The following is a 20,266-nucleotide window of genomic DNA, read 5'->3' as shown; positions in this document are numbered from 1 at the left end:
GAGAGAGAGAGAGCATATGAGAGGGAGGAGGGGCAGAGGGAGAAGCAGACTCCCTGCTGAGCAGGAAGCCCGATGTGGGACTCGATCCTGGGACTCCAGGATCATGACCTGAGCCGAAGGCAGTCGCTTAACCAACTGAGCCACCCAGGCGCCCAATGTAGTTTTTCTTTTAATCATCCACTGCAAAAGCTTTATTTCAAAATCCACACTTTTTGCTGAATTTAGCTTGTTAATAATTGATTATGTAAGAAATGACAAGTTTAAGTTATAATCATTAGGAAAATAAAAAAACGTATTTCTTTTTTCTCTCCAGTCCTTGGTTTTGATCAGCAAACTACCTTATATTCATTTTTTTCACACTGTGCTCAAACAGATAGCACCAGAATATTTTGAAAAGAGCGAACCTTATTTGGAAGCAGGTAAGTTAAACTTTGTGTGAGTTAGATACCTTTAAGAAGGAGTTTTAAAAATTTTACTGGAAATGGCTGATAAGTATAAAGCTGACTTTCTAAAAAAAATTAGTTAAGAATTTTAAGGGCTATATGGTAGGAGAGAGATGTAAAACTCTTCTGCACCTTTACCTACAAACACCAAAGACCATATCTTTTATTATCTCCTTTTGCAACATAGATGATGCCTATTTATTAGGGTAATAATAAACAAATATGGAGTTGACAGCTCTGCTTCTCAGAGTACTATTTAAACAGAAATCTTTATGTCAGTACAGAGGCCTCTACCAGGTGGTATGCTTTTGTAGCTAATTTTACTAGTAATAAGTAAATAGGAAAACTCCCTTTAAACCTATCATTTTGTTGCTTTCAAAAAATTTAAACCATTTTATATCCTAGAACACAGGTATATTTCTGGTGAAATGTAAGATATTTTCACTACTTTTACTTTTCTTTTACCTTTTATCTTCCACCTTTCCAGTATATTTTTCCTGCTCTATAAAAAGTGGAGTTCTAATTTCTAATGTTTTATTTTTCATATTTTAATATTTGAACTTATAATAAGGAAATATTTTATTTTTCAGCTTGTAATGATGTTGACCGATGGCCTGCTCCAGTGCCAGGGAAGACATTATACCTGCCTATTATGGGGGTTGTAATGAAGGTAATACCTTTTATTTCATTTGTCTCCTTTTCTAAGGAACTCTAGGAAGTTCATAGATGAGTTTTACTTTTTAACTTCCTAATGATATCCAGTCCTGTTACTGCTTTCACTTGTATGTGAGGAGTTACAGAGATATCACAGTTCCTCCTGCTGCACAGAGCCATTAGTCATACCACTCCAGGGGCCACCTGTCCTGTTTCATCCTGTAGAGTTTGCGCAGAGGTGTCATTCTTACATAATACATGTGAATGTAAATGCTACCTTCTAGACTTCTGCAATTCTGTGGCCCTCCAGGGATGGGTGGAATATTTTGTAGAATTGAGTATGAATTAGTAAAAATTAAAAGAAATTAGGAAAGCCATTGGGTCTTAGGTTTAAATGATCTTAATGTGTAATGTCAGACCAAACATGTCCATCCCAGGGTATTGTGCTCTATTCACTTTTCCTTTCTTTTCTTTTCCATTCCTTTCCTCTCCTTTCCTTTCCTTTCCTTAATGAATTAACATTTTGCTTGCAGGCTTTGTATGAATGTTCTCTAAGTGCTTTTACAATTCATTTTCAAGTTGGACTTATTTTTGGCAATGCTCTGTTTTTAGATGTACTCATTTCTGTAGGATGTGTTCTGTTTTTTTCCCTGGGAGATCATCAAAATAGTACTCGTAGCTCTGGGTTGAAAGTTCTCATGGTTTCCTGTTAGATTTATTCCATAGTTTGGCAAGCTTGAGAGGGTGTGTTTGGGCGTGTGTGTATTAATGAAGCAAAGATTGGAACAATAAACAGGAAGCAGTATGAAGCTGATGCCCTTTTTCTGTTTTCCAGCACGTTGGCTTCTCAGTGCGTTAGTGATTTCCATGTGTATGGGAATATAGAAACCTTGGTTCACTTACCTTCTGCTGTGACTAAAGATAAATAAGACTGTAGTTTTTAAATCTGATGTAAATACTTTGTTTTTATGGCTTTTTAGCCTTGCTGAGTGTACATTTTTAGTGGTAAGAGTGTTTCAGATCCTTCTTGTAATGAGACTCACAAATTATATAAAAGACATTCTTTTTGTAGCCAAAGTTAATTTCTTCTCTTTCTCTTTAAGGTACGGATTCCCACATGTCATGACAAGCCTGGGACAACTCAAATAGCGCAGTTAACTCAGCAGGTAGTGTGGTACTGTGGTAGAATAATCCAGCATATATAGTCTTTTAAACTGAATTCTTAAACTAGCAAATGCAGAGTTTCTTGGGTTTATGATACATTTCTGAATATTACTGAAATACCCCATTAAATAATTTTGTAATGAATTGATAATAAACTTTCTAATGTTTCTCAGATTGTTTTTCTTGTTATGTGGTAGACACTAGAGAACTCAGAATTTATACTGTAGCTGTGAGGACTAGGGGAAAATACATAAAACCTCTTAGTTTCTTAGAAGAGTGGTCAACAGACTTTTGTTTGTAGGAAACACAGTCAAAAGGATTCTGTAGTTATGATTGTCTTTCATTTCCACCAAAGCTACATCTGTTCATGGGTGGGGTTGAAGTTTTTATTTGAAATATTTTAACTGGTGTATTTGCCATTCCCATTGTTTGAATTGAATTAAAATGGAAAGCAGTAGGAAAACTAATTTTGCCTGTTATGTTATGGTAGTATTTCATGCAGTTGTGAATTAATCTAACATCTGACTGACTATTAGGTTAATGCTTTATCCAAGATATCTGTCATCCTTGATCTTCTGTGTTAGGGGAGATTGGTAAGACCCATTCTCTTTGTGGCTGTTTCTGGAAGAAGAGAATCTTAAAAGATAGGGCGACATAGCTTATTGATCACAAGATAGATATGTAAAAAATCAATTTCTGTAAATTTTAGTGACATCTGTATTTTTTTTTTTTATCTCAGGCAGACACACATATATCTGTTATTTTACCTACTGTTCATGAGGTGGATCTTTTCAGGTAAATTTTATTAACTGCCTTTACTCTTTTACTTTGTGATATTGTTTTAAATTTCTTTAGGAAATGAATGTTCTTAAATGTGGAAAAAACTGGAAGAAAAAAAAGGAGGGACAAAAACTGGAAGAAAATAGTTATTATGTTTCACATATTACTATAAATCAATGGTTCATCCCTGACTATATATTATGAGCTTTGACAGGGAAATTTGGGTATGGACTGGGTATTACATGGTAGAAACAAATTATTTTTTGTTTGGTTTGGTGTGAGAATGGTGTTGTAATCATGTAAGAAAATGGACTTACTTTTTAGAGATGTATTTTTAAGTATTTTGAGATGAAATGTCATGAGGTTTGTATTTTATTTTAAAATACTTCAGTAAGAAGTGCCTGGCTAGCTCAGTTGGTAGAAACTAAGACTCTTAAAATACTTCAGTAAGAAAAAAATTAATGAAGTAAAAATGATAAAATATTTTTAACTCTAGATGGTATATAAATGGGGGTTCTTACACTATTGTCTTTATTTTTCTGTATGTTTGAAACTTTAAAAAATGCAAAATAAAAAAAGGGAGAAAGAATCTAGCACTTAAAAAAGAAAAGGAAACGTACCAATGGCTGTGCCTTACCCAGGGCAACTATATAGAAATCTCTGGACTGGTGCCCAGTTCCAGCTCCTAGGTGGTTCTGATGTGTAGCCCAGCTTGAGAAACCACTGCTGTTGCCGAGCGGTTATTAAATAGTAATACATGCAATCGGGAGTCATGTAAAAGACTTAGAATGGGTTTTTTGGTTTGATTTTTGTGTGTGTAGAATTTTGTGTGTGTGTGACCTTTAAACTGCCTGGAATATTGCTTCAAAGAGTGATTTGTTTTATATGCTTGATTTGTTTTATTCACTTGGCCCTAGTATAGCCCACAATCCCACTTCTAGGAATTTACCCCAATAAATATGAAAGCACATATCCACACAAAGACCTGTATGCAAATGTTTATAGCGGCTCTATTCATAGCAGCCTAAAACTGGAAACAATGCAAATGTCCGTAAACTGGTAAATGGATAAACAAATTGTGATGCATGCATATGCATGGATACCACTGAGCATTAAAAAAAGTGCACTGTTGATACAGTCAGCAACACGGGTGACTCCGAAGCATTGTGCTTGGTGAAGGAGCCAGATTTTAAAGAGCTACTTACTGAATAATTCCACTTATATGGTATTCTGGAAAAGAGGCAGACATCAGATCAGTGGTTGCCCGGGGGTGGGAGAGGGAAGTCAGCTACAAAGAGGATGAAGGAAGTTTTGGAGTGATGGAAGTGTTCTAAATCTTTGTTAAGTGTGAATTTTACCGTATGTAAATTATAAATCTTACTTAAAAACAAATTGACTTTCTTTTAAAAATTAGATATTGTAGCATTCTTAGAATGAAAAGGGAGAGTGAATGTCCCCCAGATAAATGAATAGTTATCACAGGAAAAATATACAAAGGATGCATACTATATACCTTTTTTTTTTTAGAGAGAGCGAGCGCATCTGCATGGGAGTGGGTGGAAGGGGGCAGAGGGAGAGGGAGAGAGAGAATCTTAAGCCAGCTCCACGAGTGTCGTAGAGCCCCACATAGGGCCCTATCTCAGGACCCTGAGATCGTGACCTGAGCCGAAGCCAAGAGTCGGTCCCTTTAACCGTCTGAGCCACCCAGGCACCCCTACTATTTATACTTTTGATACTTAGTTCATTTAGGAATAAATTAAATAATATGCATAAGTTAATATAGAATTTGATTACTAGACATGTTTTCTTTTGAACTGCTGGGTGCACATCTTAATGCTTTTCAGTTTATTATCAGTTATCTTTGCTTTTGTGGTAATTAATTATTCCTACCACTAACACTTTTTATTAGCATGTGTCTTTTCTCCTGATTATGAATGACATGTTCTTGTTTTTAAAGTAGGACAAGTGAGGGGTACCTGGATGGCTCCCGCTCAGGTCATGATCTCAGTCAGGGTCGTGAGATTGAGCCCGGTGTCCAGCTCCGCGCTCAGCAAGGAGTCTGCTTGAGATTCTCTCCCTCCTTCTCCCTCTGCCCCTCCCCCTCTCGTGTGCACGCATGCACGTGCTCTCTCTCAAATAAATAAAATCTTTCAAAAAGTGGAACAAGTGAGTGTGTTGTTTTTTTCATTCTTGTTGCTCAGGAGGTGAAAAACCTGAAAGTTGAACAATAATAGGCTCACACAGATAGTGCTGTGCCGAGCATTTAATATCTGACCCTCAGATTAGTGACAGCACTCTTCATTTTGTGTGTGGAGAGCTTACATTGTACGTTTTTCGTGTGAATAAAAGTTTAAATGTTTATCACTTATACTGAAGGTGATATTTTTATGTCAACAGTGAGCTTGAGAGCAAAGGACTGAGACCTGGAAAGATGTTTGAAGCTGAGTGGTAGAAATGCAGTTGAGCCTGGGGGCTTGTCTCCCTCCTTGTACCAGGTCAAGTCTTGTTAAGCTACCACTAGTCCATGGACCCTGACTTCGGTGTCAGCTCTCTTGATCACATAGTCTTCTCATTCAGTTTTTTTTTTTAAAGATTTTTTAAAATTTATTCATTTGAGACACAGAGATAGAGAGAGAGAGAGCATGAGCAGGGGGAGAGGCAGAGGGAGAGGGAGAAGCAGGCTCCCTGCTGAACCAGGAGCCCGATGCGGGGCTCGATCCCAGGATCCTGGGATCATGACCTGAGCCGAAGGCAGACGCTTAACCATCTGAGCCACCCAGGTGCCCCATCTCATTCAGTTTTTAAGTTGGGCTTACAATTGAGGGACAGCTTTTTGTTGAAAGAAATACATTCTCTTGCCTAGAGTCAAGGACGTTTTACCTGATGATAACTTGCTGTTGGTTCCTCACATGGCAAGAGGCATATCAGTTATGTGTCATCATGTTCCTCCTTGCCCCCTTCTTGATAATGAAGTCATCTTGGCTTTCTACCCCATTGGCAGAGTAGATAATAGCTTGAGTGTTCTGTGTTTCAAAGACTGTAAAAGTCTATTACTACATAAAATGTGTCTGATACTCATTGATACATGTTAGTTTCTTTTAGGTTTTTTTTTTTTTAAGATTTTATTTATTTATTTGACAGAGACATAGAGAGCGAGCACAGATAGGCAGAGTGGCAGGCAGAGGGAGAGGGAGAAGCAGGCTCTCCACTGAGCAGGGAGCCTGATGTGGGGCTCCATCCCAGGACCCTGGGATCATGACCTGAGCCAAAGGCAGACACTTAACCAACTGAGCCACCCAGGTGCCCCAGTTTCTTTTAGCTTTTAAGATTATAACAACATGCTATGTCTTTGGAAAAGTTTGAAACCTTTATCTAGTTATTTACTTGTCTAGTTATCTATTTATATATGTATCTATTTATTTATTCATCTATTTATTTATTTGGAGTAAGTTTCTAATTTTTTCCAGGGGATGACTCTTTTGAGGGGGCGGCAGTGGAGCTTAGCATAAAGCATAGCACTCCAGAATGGGGATATGAGAGTAGTGCTAAAAAAATACCCTATAGTTTCCCTATCCTCATTTTAGTAATTTTATACTGCAGTTAATTAGATGCCTACCACCAATATTTATTAAAGCTAGAGCTGGAGATAGGATATAGTTCTTGAATATTTAATACTTACCTCCCCAATAAAACTACTTTTTGTAACAAATATTTCTAAAGTAATACAGGGGTTTCAGAGAATGCTTTATCTTGTAACTGTACTTGGTGTCTGTTTATACCCTTACTGATTATATATTATAATACTTGTGAGAAAAAGCAATTTTCAGTTTTAATGCCTGAAGGGCACCCCACTATTAAATATATACTTACACACACTTGCCACTTTTCTATAAATTTGTGATTGTTTAAAAATTTTATGTACATAAATAAACATATAAATGTATATGTGTATATATGCGTATTATATGTAATTATATATATAAAAATTTGAAACAATCACTAATTTACAGAAAAAGAGTAAGTATAGTACAGAAAACTTTTTCTTTGTACCCCTTGATAGTTGGAGACCTGATGTCTCATCATCTCTGAATACTTTAGTGTCTCTCTCCTACAAATAAAGGCACAATGCAGTCATCAAAATTGGGAAATTAACATTGGTAAATTAATACCATTTAATTCAGATGTCACCAATTGTCACAATACCATCTAGTTCAGAATTGTCTGTTGCATTTACCTGTCATGCTTCTTCAGTCTCTCTCCTTCAGTATGGAATAGATCCTCAGTCTTCTTTCACACACCTGAGCTTCTTGTGGATTACAAGACAGTTATTTTGCAGGAAATCCCTCAGTTTAGGTTTGTTTGGGATTTACTCAAGATTAGATTTGAGCTCTGTGTCTTTGGCAGGGAGGTAGCTTGCCTTGTTACTGAAGATGTTCACTTTGTGGTATTCTCCAAGCTTCTCGATGATAAACTACTGGTTTTCCTTTTGTGATTAAGTATTTTGTGGGGAGGCACTTTGAAACTATGTATACGAGTTATTTATTGCTGTGTAATAAATTACCCCAATACTTTGAGAGAATATTTGAAAGAACAGATATTACTTCACACAGTTTCTGAGGGTTAGGAATCTGGGAACGTCTTAGCTAGATGGTTCTAGCTCTAGATCTCTTACGAAGTTGGAGTCACGATATCAGTCAGGGTTTTAGTCAGTTGGACAAGTGGGGCATGAGGGTCTTGACTGGGGCTGGAGGATCTGTTTCCCAAAAAGGCTTACTTACTTGGCTGCTGGCTGGAGGTCACAGTTCCTTGTGGTTGTTATCAGGAGGCCTCATTTCTAGTCATGTGGACCTGCCCATAGGGCAGCTTGAATGTTCCCACAGTATTCAGAGGGGATCTGAGACTTGGCTGAAGCCACTATGTCTTTTATGACCCAACCTTCTAGGTTGCACAGTCCTTATTCTGTTCATTACATGTAAGCCATTAATCTAGCCCACAGCTAAGGGTGGGGGGTGAGAATTAGGCTCCATGTTTTAAAGGAAGTATCAAACAATTTGTAGAAATATTTCAAAACATCATACTGTGTATATCTGTATGGACTGTTGGTTTCCTGTTTTATTCAACAGGTTATTAAAGTCTTATTATTCTCATTTGATGTTTCAGTTGTCCCCAGTTTGGCCAATTAGACTTGTCTCACTTCAAGTTGGCCTCTGTTTTTGGTTTTTGTTTTTGAAATATTCTTGTCATTCTTTAAAGACTTCCTTGCTTTCTTGTGTAAGATGTTCCAGGCTTATCTTTTCTTTTTTAATTAAAAAAATTGATATATCGGGGCGCCTGGGTGGCTCAGTCGGTTAAGCGTCTGCCTTCGGCTCAGGTCATGATCCCAGGGTCCTGGGATCGAGCCCCGCATTGGGCTCACTGCTCCGCGGGAAGCCTGCTTCTCCCTCTCCCACTCCTCCTGCTTGTGTTCCCTCTCTCGCTGTGTCTCTCTCTGTCAAATAAATAAAATCTTTAAAAAAAAAAAAATTGATATATTATTCACATACCATAATATCCACTCTTTCAAAGTATACAGTTCACAAAGTTGTGCATAAATACTCTCTAGTTCCAAAACATTTAATCACTTCGGGCGCCTGGGTGGCTCAGTTGTTGGGCGGCTGCCTTCGGCTCAGGTCATGATCCCAGAGTCCTGGGATCGAGTCCCACATCAGGCTCCCTGCTCAGTGGGAAGCCTGCTTCTCCCTCTCCCACTCCCCCTGCTTGTGTTCCTGCTCTCGCTGTCTCTGCCAAATAAATAAATAAAATCTTTAAAAAAAAAAAAAAAAAGACATTTAATCACTTCAAAAAGTAACCCTGTTCCTAGTGGCATTTATTCCCCATTTCTTCTTTCCTCCCCAGCCCCTGGGAGTCACTAATCTACTTTATATCTCTGTAGATTTGTCTATTCTGGCCATACCATATAAATAGAATCATAAATTATGTGGCTTTTTGTGTCTACTTTCTTTCACTTAGCATATCATTTTCATGGTTTATACATGTGGTAGCATGAGTCATTACTTCATTTTATTATGTTCCATTGTGTGGATATACCACATTTTGTTTATCCATTAATTCACTGAAGGACATTCAGATGGTTTTTACTTTTTAGCTATTATGTGTAATGCTACTATGAACATTTGTATATAAGCCTTTGTATGGACATATGTTTTCAGTTCTCTTGGGTTTTAAGATTATCTTATATTTTTCCTTCCCTAGCCCTGGAATCAGCCATTTCTCCAAAAAGCCTTGGCTTTTTTTTTTTTAATGGAGAATAGGATTCAGAAGCCAAGATCTGGGTACTACTTGTGCTCATTGCTATTAGGATATCATTGTTTTTAGGCCCTCTCAGTGGACAGAGGTAGGGAGTATATACATATTTGTAAAGGGATGCATACATACATACTCATATATATATACACGTTTTTGCTATATATTTCTATATACATATATATTAAAAACCATAAAGTCATGCCACTACCCCCAATTCCAATCCTATAAGACAGGGTTCATTCTAGTTTTCTTCCTTTCTGTATTTGTATTTCTTTCTGAGAAATTTTCTGAGAAACTACCTCCTATTTTTTTTTTTTTAAAAGATTTATTTATTTATTTGAGAGAGCAAGAATGAGAGAGAGAGAGAGTACATGAGAGGGGGGAGGGTTAGAGGGAGAAGCAGGCTCCTCGCCGAGCAGGGAGCCCGATGCGGGACTCGATCCAGGGACTCCAGGATCATGACCTGAGCCGAAGGCAGTCGCTTAACCAACTGAGCCACCCAGGCGCCCGAAACTACCTCCTATTATCCTTAATTAATTAATTTATTTGATCAGTCCCTGTTAGTAACCAGTCTCTCATCTCTGTTTAAATCCTCTCCTCTGTGCAAATGACTTTCTTACCCCTTTTGGGCTTTGACACTCCATACCCAGCTGCCCTTCTTCATGGATACCTTCCTTAACTTTCTCAGGCTCTACTCCATGCTAGACTGACCCCCATGTGGTTGCCCTCCTACCCCATTTAGGCTTCTATATTGTACATTAGGCCCCCTCTCCATATGGGTGCCATCCTTACTTCGCTTGTGCTCTGCTCCCAGTGCTAGACTAACCCCCCACAGGAATGCCCTCCTTACCCTGCTGTGCTCCTACACCTCTTTCCAGGCCACCTCTCTGTGTGAACACCCTATTTCCCCTGCTCTTATGTCCCACCATGGACAGCTTCAATACACTCTGGCTCTGACACTCCACACCAGGCTGCCCCTCCAGGCCTCTCATACTTCTTGCCCTTCACCCCAAACCAGATCACCTCCACACATGTACACCTTCTTTACCACATCTGGGTTCCAACAGCCCCCCAGGAAGCTACCTCCTCCACGTGGATGTCTCACACAGGTCCTCACACCCCCCTCTGAGCCAACATGTCTTCTTTCCCTCCTGGCAGAGATGCCTACCATGCACCATGTTCTCCTTTAGAATTGAATCGTTTAGGAAAGAAAGAGGAAGAAGAGGTCCTTTGCCTTATCCTTGAACTGTTTATATTGGTTTTTTTTTGTTTGTTTTTGCACTTCCTTCACATTTGTTTTCTTGCTTTTGAATTGTTAAAATTAACTTTCCCTAATTTCCATTTCACAGATCTGTTTTATGTTTTTGCACTTAACGTGTTCTTCCTTCCTTCCTTCCTTCCTTTCTCTTTCTTGTGTGTGTATATGTTTTCAACTAGGAAGATTGGTTATGATCTTTATAAGTAGATATTCTCTAACCTGCTACGAAAAATCATTACCCTAACAGGAGGAAATTACTAAATAAGTATATTACCAAATGTCTGAGGCTAAGTAATGTACCAGACTAATTCCAGGGCTACTATAAAAATATGGAGCATTTCTGTAAGGGAAGGATCTGCCCAGGAAATCATTCTTTTGTTTGGCATTAGATCTCCCCCTTGTGATTTGTTTTCATCATTTTTTAATCTTGAAAGCAGTAGCTTTTATTTTATTTTTTTTAAGATTTTATTTATTTGAAAGAGAGAGAGGGAGCATGAGCAGGGGACACGGCAGAGGGAGAGGGAGAAGCAGACTCTCTGCTGAGCAGGGAGCCTGATGTGGGACTCAGTCCCAGGACCCTGAGATCATGACCTGAGCTGAAGGCAGACACTTAACGACTGAGCCACCCAGGCACCCCAAGCATTAGCTTTTAAATTAAGTACATTCAGTAAACATCCTTTGGAAAATTAATTTTTCTTGTTTTCTTTAAAATATTTAGAATAGAAATTCAAATGTAAGAAAGCAATATTGATGAAATAGGTCTACCATATAGTACAATTTAATAACTATTTTATATGTTTTTATTATATGTTAGCCATTTTATATGTCAGTATATTGCATTTAATTTTCTAAAAATTCGAATGAGTCAAATTGGTATGTTTTTATATAGATAAAATGGACTTATGCATCACCATATTCTAAAGAATTTGTATGTCACAACGAGGTACAAATAGCTGGAAGAATTTGTATCAGTACGAAGTCTTTAGAACGATCATCTAAGAATTTAAAAAAACAGAGTTGGATAAATAACACTTCTGTATAAATACCTTTCAGGTGTTTCTGCCCGGTTTTCCTTCATAGTCAGATGCTTTGGGAGCTGGTCCTGTTGGGGGAACCCCTCGTGGTCATGGCACCGTCACCATCAGAGTCATCAGAGACTGTATTGGCACTTACTAAGTGAGTATGTTTGGTTCCTGATGGTGACGGTTGCAGCATTTTTCCATCTGTGATATGTTTGCACACTCGTTGCGTTGACCCACACAACTCCCTTCCTTGTAAGAAGGCTGGGCTCATTATAGTACCGTTTCATGAATGAGAAAATTAACTCAGGCTCCACGAGGGCTAGAACCGTGTTTCGGTTTTTCTGAGCAACAAACATTCATTCGCTCAGCTGGCACCTGACAAATATGGGCTGCATGAATGGTCAGAGTCTCGTAAAAGATACATAGCGAGGAAGTGAGAGTGCCAGCACTTCACCCCATCTTCTGCCCCAAGTCCAGCGTGCTTTCAGCACACCATTCCACATGATTATGCATTTCCATTTGTCTTTCTGGTTTCCTAAAAGGAGTTTGCTGTTTACTGAAATAAATAAATAAATAATGCCACTGTGGGTATACTGTGTGTATTGATGTTTTATAGTTATTGAGTAGGGCCTTTAATTTTTTGTCCTTTGTTTTAAATGTTCTTCTTACTCCACAGCTGTATTTCTCCATTAAAGTACTTCAGCGACTTCCGACCTTATTTCACAATTCATGACAGTGAATTCAAAGAATATACTACTCGTACTCAAGCCCCGTGAGTAGACAAAACAACTATTATTGACCAAGTATTACCTGTATAACCAAATTATATAAAATTACATCTTGAACTTACTGGCATCTTGATTTTATAAAGGAAGGTTTGAGGAGCTGCTTGTAACACTTCTACATTTCAATTGTCAATCTTATTTTCTTTGAATGATTTTATTTATTAGTGGAAGCTGTATTGTCATTAATAGCCATCTGACTATACTTTGAGTTCTGTTTTCTTGCCCTATTTTAGGGCCTCTTACAGCATCAGTTATCTTTTATTGCTCTGTAACTTCCTTTTCCTTCTTCCTCTTCATTTCTTCCCCTTCCTCCTCTTCATTGAATTGGCATGGAAACATGAAAATTCTTCCGAATATGTCAAAGGGGAAAAAATTATCTTACCCTTTCCCTTTTAGCTCCTGCTCTATTGCTTACATTCTTTTCATAGCTAAATTTCTAGAATAACAACAACAAATCTCCATTTACTGTCTTTACTTCTTGGTTTTCTGGTTGCTTCTCAGTCCATTGCAGGTTGATTTCTCCACTTCCAGTGAAGTCATTCTTGGCCAGAGTCATCAAGACCCTCTCCCTGCCCTATCCCATAGGCACATTATTGTCTTAATTCTTCTGCCTTCCCTTTCTTATAACATTTAAGCTGTTGAGCTTGAAAGCATTTTTTAAAAGATTTTATTTACTTTTGAGAGAGAGAGAGAGAGAGCCCACGAGTGGGGTGAGGGGCAGAAGGTGAAGCAGGCTCCCCAATATGGGACTCGATCCCAGGAGCCTGGGATCATGACCTGAGCCGAAGGCAGACACTTAACTGACTGAGCCACCCAGGCGCCTGAGCTTGAAAGCATTTTAATCCTTGATGCCACTCTCACCTGGCTGTCTGGTGATGCATCTCAGTCTCCTGTGCAGAGGTCTGTCTCTGCCAGCACCTTAAATGTTGGTGTTCTCCAGTCCTGTGTTCTGGGATCTGATTTCAGACTGATAATTCTTTCTGAGCAATCTTATCTGTACCCACAGCCCCTGTTAAGACCCATATACTGATAACTGAAATTTATCTGCCTAGCCCAGATCTTTGCAAGGTGCAGACCTTTATGTCCAGGGTTTTGTTGTTGTTTTTTACCACTTTATCACCTGGACATCTTAATGGCACCTGAAACTAAATGTATGCAGTGAATTCTTTGTTTCCTTGTTTTCTTCCCTAAACCCATGAATGGTACTACTTTTTCCTTAGTCATCAAAAATCTAAATTGTCATAAATTTCTCCTTTTAACATGTCCCACATCAAGTTTTACCAAATTCTGTCAATTTAACACCATAAAATCTCTCTCATAATAACATTTGTTACCTGCTTTCCAAAAGTCTCTTCCCAGTCTTACTGTCTCCAGTCTTTGTCATATCTGCTGTTGCTTTTTCCCAAACCCCCCCCCCTCCTTATAGGGCATCTTCCAGATTTCCCCTAGAATGATCTTCCTACATTTTCATTCATGTGGCATCCTTCCATTTGGTTCTCTAGTACCTTCCATTTGCCTACAAGATTTTTAAACTTCTTAGCATATTAATTTGGCACTTAATAAACTTCTTAGCATATTAACTTGGTACTTAATAATCTGGCCAGCACATACCCATCTACTTTCATTTCTGACTCTTCATCCTTCTCACTTTATGCTGTGGGAATGCTGAGCTCTTTGTAGTTCTTCAAGCACACCACGATCTCACTTCATTGCTTGGCTCGTACTGTTTGTTCTCCTGCATCACCTTTACCTCCCTTATCCACTTGGCAAAGAACTTCTATTCATCTTTCATATCTTTGTGCAATGTCATCTCTTTGGTAAAGCTGTCTTTGTTTTTTTGTTTTGTTTTGTTTTGTTTTTAGAGATTTATTTATTTTAGGGAGAGAGAGAGCATGTGTGCACACGCAAGGTGGGGAGAGGCACAGGGAGAGGGAATCTTCAAGCAGACTCCCTGCTGAGCTCGGAGCCCTACGTGGGGCTTAGTCTCAGGACCCCAAGATCATGACCTGAGCTGAAATCAAGAGTCGGATGCTTAATCGACTGAGCCACCCGGGCTTACCTATTGAAGCTGTCTTTGAATCCCCTGGTAGACATACAGTTTCTCCTTTGTAATTGTCATATGTGTTATACCACCTTCTCTATTTCCTAATTTTGGCATTGTAATTGGGTATGTATGCCTTTCTTTCTGTATGCTTTTAAAAAGACTATGTCTTTTTATGTTTACTTGCCTAGTGCTAACCATGGTGCCTGGCATATAATTGAGACGTTAATGCATTGAGTGAAGGAAAAGAAAATCTATTGTTCAGTCTAAAGAAATTATAAACTAGCCTTCACTGGAACATTTGTCTTTTTCTCACTTTGTTTCTGTTTTGTTTTTATGTAGGCCTTCAGTTATATTAGGAGTAACCAACCCTTTTTTTGCGAAAACACTCCAGCACTGGCCGCACATTATTCGAATAGGAGACCTTAAACCTGCAGGTAAAGTATAAACTCAGTGTTCTGTTTTCAGTATGTGAGTTGGCTGAGTAGGTTCATTTCTTCCCCTTTGTTTTCATCTCTTGATTACTTTTTAATTATGTTGATGGTAACCTTTTTGGAGGCAATCTGAATAAGGGCCTTTGAAGAAGAGCCTAACTTCCCACTAAAATATACAGATTCTTATGTGTAACCCATCATGTCCTCCTATCAAAAAATGCACTTCTAGTGTTACAAACATGGAATGAATTATAAAACAATGAAACCTCAAAAATTTGAGCAACTTTTTGTATATAGATAAGCCTAATTAAACAGGGATTTCCAACACTGCTTGAATAAAACCTTGTAGAAGCTAAAATTATTCAATTTGGCACAAAATTCTCTGCTAGGTCTCAAAACAAGCATTATACATTTCCATGGCAATGGTATTGATTAAGGAAATGGTCAAAGGTTGTGCTTTCCTTGAGGAAAAGGTAAATAGTATTTTGCTTGTAGTAACTATTTAATAAATGTGTTTAAATGAGTAAATTAATTCAGAGGTTGGAAGTGTTGTTAACTTAGATGACAATTTAATGGTATCTCTGACATTACTCCCTGGACATTCCTGAATTTTCTACTGAAATAGTAAGACTTGAGATACTGAAAATATTTTTTTTTTAAGATTTTATTTATTTGACAGAGAGAGACACAGCGAGAGAGGGAACACAAGTAGGGGGAGTGGGAGAGGGAAAAGCAGGCCTCCCCCTGAGCAGGGAGCCCGATGCAGGGCTTGATCCCAGCACCCTGGGATCATGACCTGAGCCGAAGGCAGACGCTTAACGATTGAGCCACCCAGGCGCCCTGAGATACTGAAAATACTTTTAAATAACTTTATGATGTGTTACTTTTAAAGACTTCTTTTGGTATACACAGGAATATTTCAAATATTATTTAATAATTTATTAGATATCCTTTCTGGTATATACATAAATCTAGATAGATATGTTAGATTCAAACAATAACAATTTTATTTTTTTATTTTTTATTTTTTAATTTAATTAATTTATTTAAGACAGAGAGAGCGAGAGAGAGAGAGAGAGAGAGAGCATGAGTGGGGTGAGGGGCAGAGGGAGAAGCACACTCCGCGCTGAGCAGGGAGCCCAAAGTGGGGCTCGATCCTGGGACTTCGGGATCATGACCTGAGCTGAAGGCAGACATTCAACCAACTGAGCTACCCAGGTGCCCCAAGCAATAACAATTTAAATGATATTATTTACGAACATTAGACTCAATCTTATACCAAAATCCTTAGAAGCCTTAAGAAATCTAGGAAAGAGCAAGTAGCTTTACCTTGGCTGTCAGATCTATGTGTTCTTATGCAGAACAGCCTCTTTAAGCCTCAAATTCTTTGTCTGCTGGGAGATTGAACAGTTCCTGACTCAATGGCATTCTGTAAATGTCATAGTCACCTGCCATTTCACTGGTGTCCTCTCTGATTTAATGATAATTTAGAACATAGCAATCACCAGAGTCTTAGCTATGAGAAGATATGAAATAGTTTTTAAAATCTTAATTTAATATTGACATTTGTTTTCATGGTTTTGTCCTATTAATCTAGACTATTGGATTGATTGTAATATAGTTGACTACTGTTTATTATCTTTTTCCAATGAAAGAGGCTCTTGGTTGTGGCTTTAAGTAGAGGAACTTTTGCATAAAATCATTGGTAAAGTAGTGTGTTTAACTTTATAAGAAACTGCCAAACTTTTTTCCAAAGTGTACCACCAGTTTTACATTTCAAAAAATTTTTTTATTTATTTATTTTTAAGTTTTTATTTAAATTCCAGTTAAGATGCAGTGCAATATTAGTTTCAGGTGTACAATATAGTGATTCAGCACTTCCACACATCACCTGGTGCTCATCAGAAGTGCCCTCCTTCATCCCCATCACCTATTTCACTCATCCCCCACCCCCAACCTCCTTTCTGGTAACCATCAGTTTGTTCTCTGTAGTTAAGAGTCTGCTTCTTGGTTTGCCTCTCCCTTCCCCCACCCCATGTTCACTTGTTTTGTTTCTTAAATTCCACATATGAGTGAAATCATATGGTATCTTTCTCTGACTGGCTTATTTCACTCAATATTCTCTACACCTAGCATGGGGCTCGAACCCATACCCCAAGATCAAGAGTTGCACACTCTTCTGACTGAGCCAGCCAGGCACCCCTCATTTTACATTCTTTTTTTTTTTTTTTTTAATTTTATTTATTTATTTGACAGAGAGAGAGACATCGAGAGAGGGAACACAAGCAGGGGGAGTGGGAGAGGGAGAAGCAGGCTTCCCCCTGAGCAGGGAGCCCTCAATGCAGGGCTCGATCCCAGGACCCTGGGATCATGACCTGAGCTGAAGGCAGACTCTTAACGACTGAGCCACCCAGGCGCCCCTCATTTTACATTCTTACCAGCAGTCTGTAAGAGTTCCTATTTCTTCACATCCCTGCCACCAGCATTTGATCCTGTCTGTGTTTTTCATTATAGCCACTTAATGGGTTTGAAATAGTGGTTTTCATTTGCTTTGCCTTAGTGAATAATGATGTTGAGCATCTTTTCATCTACCTATAGTTGTTCATATATCTTCTTGGATGAAATGTTGATTGAAATCTTTTGCCAATTTTTAGTTAGGTTACTTGTCTTACTCTTTAGTTGTAAGAGATCTTTATGTATTTTGGATGCAAGTCTGTGTTTAGATATATGACTCACAAATATTTTCTCACAGTATTTGGTTTTTTTGTTTTCTTAATGATATCTTTTGAAGTGCAAAAGTGTTTTTTTCTCCACAGTTTGATTGAGATACACTTGACAAACAGCATTGTGTAAGTTTAGGGTGTACAGCATAATGACTTATATATATTGTGAAATGATTGCCACAATAAGTTTAGTTAATATCTATCACCTCATATGGATACCAAAAAAATAAAAGGAAAGTAATGTTTCCTTGTGATGATAACTTTTAGGATTTACTGTCTTAACAGTTTTCAAATATAATATTATACAGCAGTGTCAACTATAGTCATCATGTTGTCATCATGTATCTGCATTACATCCCCAGTACTTAATTTTTCTTTTAACTAGAAGTTTGTACCTTTTGACCACTTTCATCCATTTCCCCCAACCCTCACCCCTCACTTCTGATATCTACAAAAATGTATTTAATTTTGATGAAGTCTAGTTTATCAGTTTTTTTCTTTTATGGATTAGCCTCTTGATACTGTATCTAAGAACTCATTGCCCAACCCAGGGTCACAAAGATTTTCTCCTATGTTTTCTTCTAAAAGTTTTATTTATTATGTTGGCACCTATATTTAGGTCTATGAACCACTTTAGTTATTTTTTGTGGGTTAGGGTCCAAAATAATCTTTTTTGCAAGTTGCTATTCAGTTGCCTTATAGCACTATTTGTTGAAGATTATCTTTTTTTCTGTTGAATTTCATTGGTACCTCTGTGGAAAATCAACACTAATGCAATGTCTTGATTACTGTAGTTTTATAGTAAGTTTTGAAATCAGGAAGTGTAAGTCTTCTAATATTGTTCTTCTTTTCCAAAATTGTTTTGGCTATTCTTGGTGTTTTGCATTTCCATATAAATTTTAGGATCACTTTGTTAATTTCTGCAGCCAGCTAGCTGGGATTTTGATAGGAATTATGTTAATATGCAGTAAATTTGGGGGTTTTTTTGGTGTCTCTGATCCAGGAACTTGAGATATCTTCTGTTGTTTAGGTCTTTAATTTTTCTCAGCAATGTTTTGTAGTTTTCTTTTTAAAGGTGTTGTTTTTTATTTGAGAGAGAGTGAGAGAGCACAAGCAGGGGGAGCGGCAGGCAGAGGGAGAGGGAGAAGCAGACTCCCTGCTGAGCAGGGAGCCTGATGGCGGGGCTCGATCCCAAGATCTAGGATCATGACCCGAGCCAAAGGCAGACGCTTAACTGACTGAGCCACCCAGGCGCTCCTGGAGTTTTCAATATACAAGTCTAATTATGGTGTTAGATACAGGTTTTCATAGATGTCATTCATTAGATTGAGGAAGTGCCTTTCTGTTTCTAGTTTGTTGAGGATTATCATGAATTGGTGTTGAATTTTGTTAAATGCTTTTTCTGTATCTATGGAGATTGTCATGTGGTTTTTGTCCATTATCAATATGGCATATTAATTGCATTTTGGATGTTAAACCAACCTTATATTCCTTGCGTAAATCCCATTTGGTCATGGTGTATAATCCTTTTTATATGTTGCTAGATTTGATTTGCTATTATTTTTGTTGAGCATTTTTGCATCTGTATCCATGAGGGACATCGGTCTGTAGTTTCTTTTCTTGTGATGTCTTGCTAGCTAATATTCTTGCTACTCTGAGAAGCCTCTTCAGGCAAGTGAAGTTACCATTTAAAAGTAAGGCCTAGGACCAAGGGAGAGGAGGGGATAATTCTTGAATTGCTTTTTCAAATGGGGATGAGGACAGATACGGAATATTAATTAGAACTTATTTTAAGCAGCCTACTTTAGAGATGAGCTGCTGTGTTCTCTCTGATTATTTCCATCACCAGCTTATTTGGACCACTTCATCAGGTATCATTTTTTTCTGCAGGAAAGCAATGGTGGTATATGGAAACATTACGCTTTATAGATTCTTAGTGGTCACTGAGGAGTGAATGCTAGAGGTTGTCAGTATCCTCAGTTTGGTCCTTGTTAGTTAATGGAGAAAATATATTGTGAACAAAGGCACCAGGGGTAATTTGATAATTTGGGGCAAGACTTTAGTGTCTGACTGTTTCTGGGACTGGTAGGTCTTATGTGAGCACAATTCTTAACAGAAGTGCAAAATTTCATTAAGTTTAGTGTGTTTATGATACTTTTCCCCACTTATCTTAAAAGTTGTTTTTATTGTGGTAAAATATACATAACCTAAAATTTACCATTTTAACTAGTTTTAAGTATCTAATTCACATAAAAATAATACAGTGGCATTAAATATATTGATAGTGTGCAACCATCACCACTATCCATTTCCAGAACTTCTTCATCATCCCAAACAGAAGGATTTGGATTTAGTTCACCCAGGGGGAGGTGGGTGGGGAGATGGGGTAACTGGGTGATGGGCATTAAGGAGGGCACTTGATGTAATGAGCACTGAGTGTTATATACAACTGATGAATCACTAAATTCTACCACTGAACCTAATAATACTCTATATTAATTAAATTGAATTAAAAAAAATTAAAAAAAACTAACACAGTGGCATTAAGTATATTCATAAGGTGCACCCATCATCACTATCCAGTTCCAGAACTTCTTCGTAATCCCAAGCAGAAGGATTTAGATTTAGTTCACCCAAATCCCAAACCCATTAAACA

At 38.0% G+C, this 20,266-nt stretch overlaps 1 protein-coding gene across 3 annotated transcripts in view; it reads left to right on the top strand.

Annotated features, from left to right (window-relative positions):
* The window catches only part of DENND6A (DENN domain containing 6A), a 57,504-nt gene that overhangs the window by 23,433 nt on the left and 13,805 nt on the right, over nucleotides 1-20,266 (top strand). For all 3 annotated transcript variants that reach the window (XM_032411549.1, XM_032411548.1, XM_032411550.1), the window contains exons 6-12: nucleotides 314-419; nucleotides 1,034-1,113; nucleotides 2,201-2,263; nucleotides 3,001-3,056; nucleotides 11,659-11,781; nucleotides 12,304-12,399; nucleotides 14,796-14,890. In XM_032411549.1, the coding sequence (XP_032267440.1) occupies nucleotides 314-419; nucleotides 1,034-1,113; nucleotides 2,201-2,263; nucleotides 3,001-3,056; nucleotides 11,659-11,781; nucleotides 12,304-12,399; nucleotides 14,796-14,890 (619 nt within the window). The remainder of the gene's footprint in view (nucleotides 1-313; nucleotides 420-1,033; nucleotides 1,114-2,200; nucleotides 2,264-3,000; nucleotides 3,057-11,658; nucleotides 11,782-12,303; nucleotides 12,400-14,795; nucleotides 14,891-20,266) is intronic.

This window comes from Phoca vitulina, unplaced genomic scaffold, assembly GCF_004348235.1.
Source record: "Phoca vitulina isolate PV1807 unplaced genomic scaffold, GSC_HSeal_1.0 scaffold13, whole genome shotgun sequence".
Taxonomy (NCBI): domain Eukaryota; kingdom Metazoa; phylum Chordata; class Mammalia; order Carnivora; family Phocidae; genus Phoca; species Phoca vitulina.
This window is presented reverse-complemented; position numbering and strand designations above follow the sequence as displayed.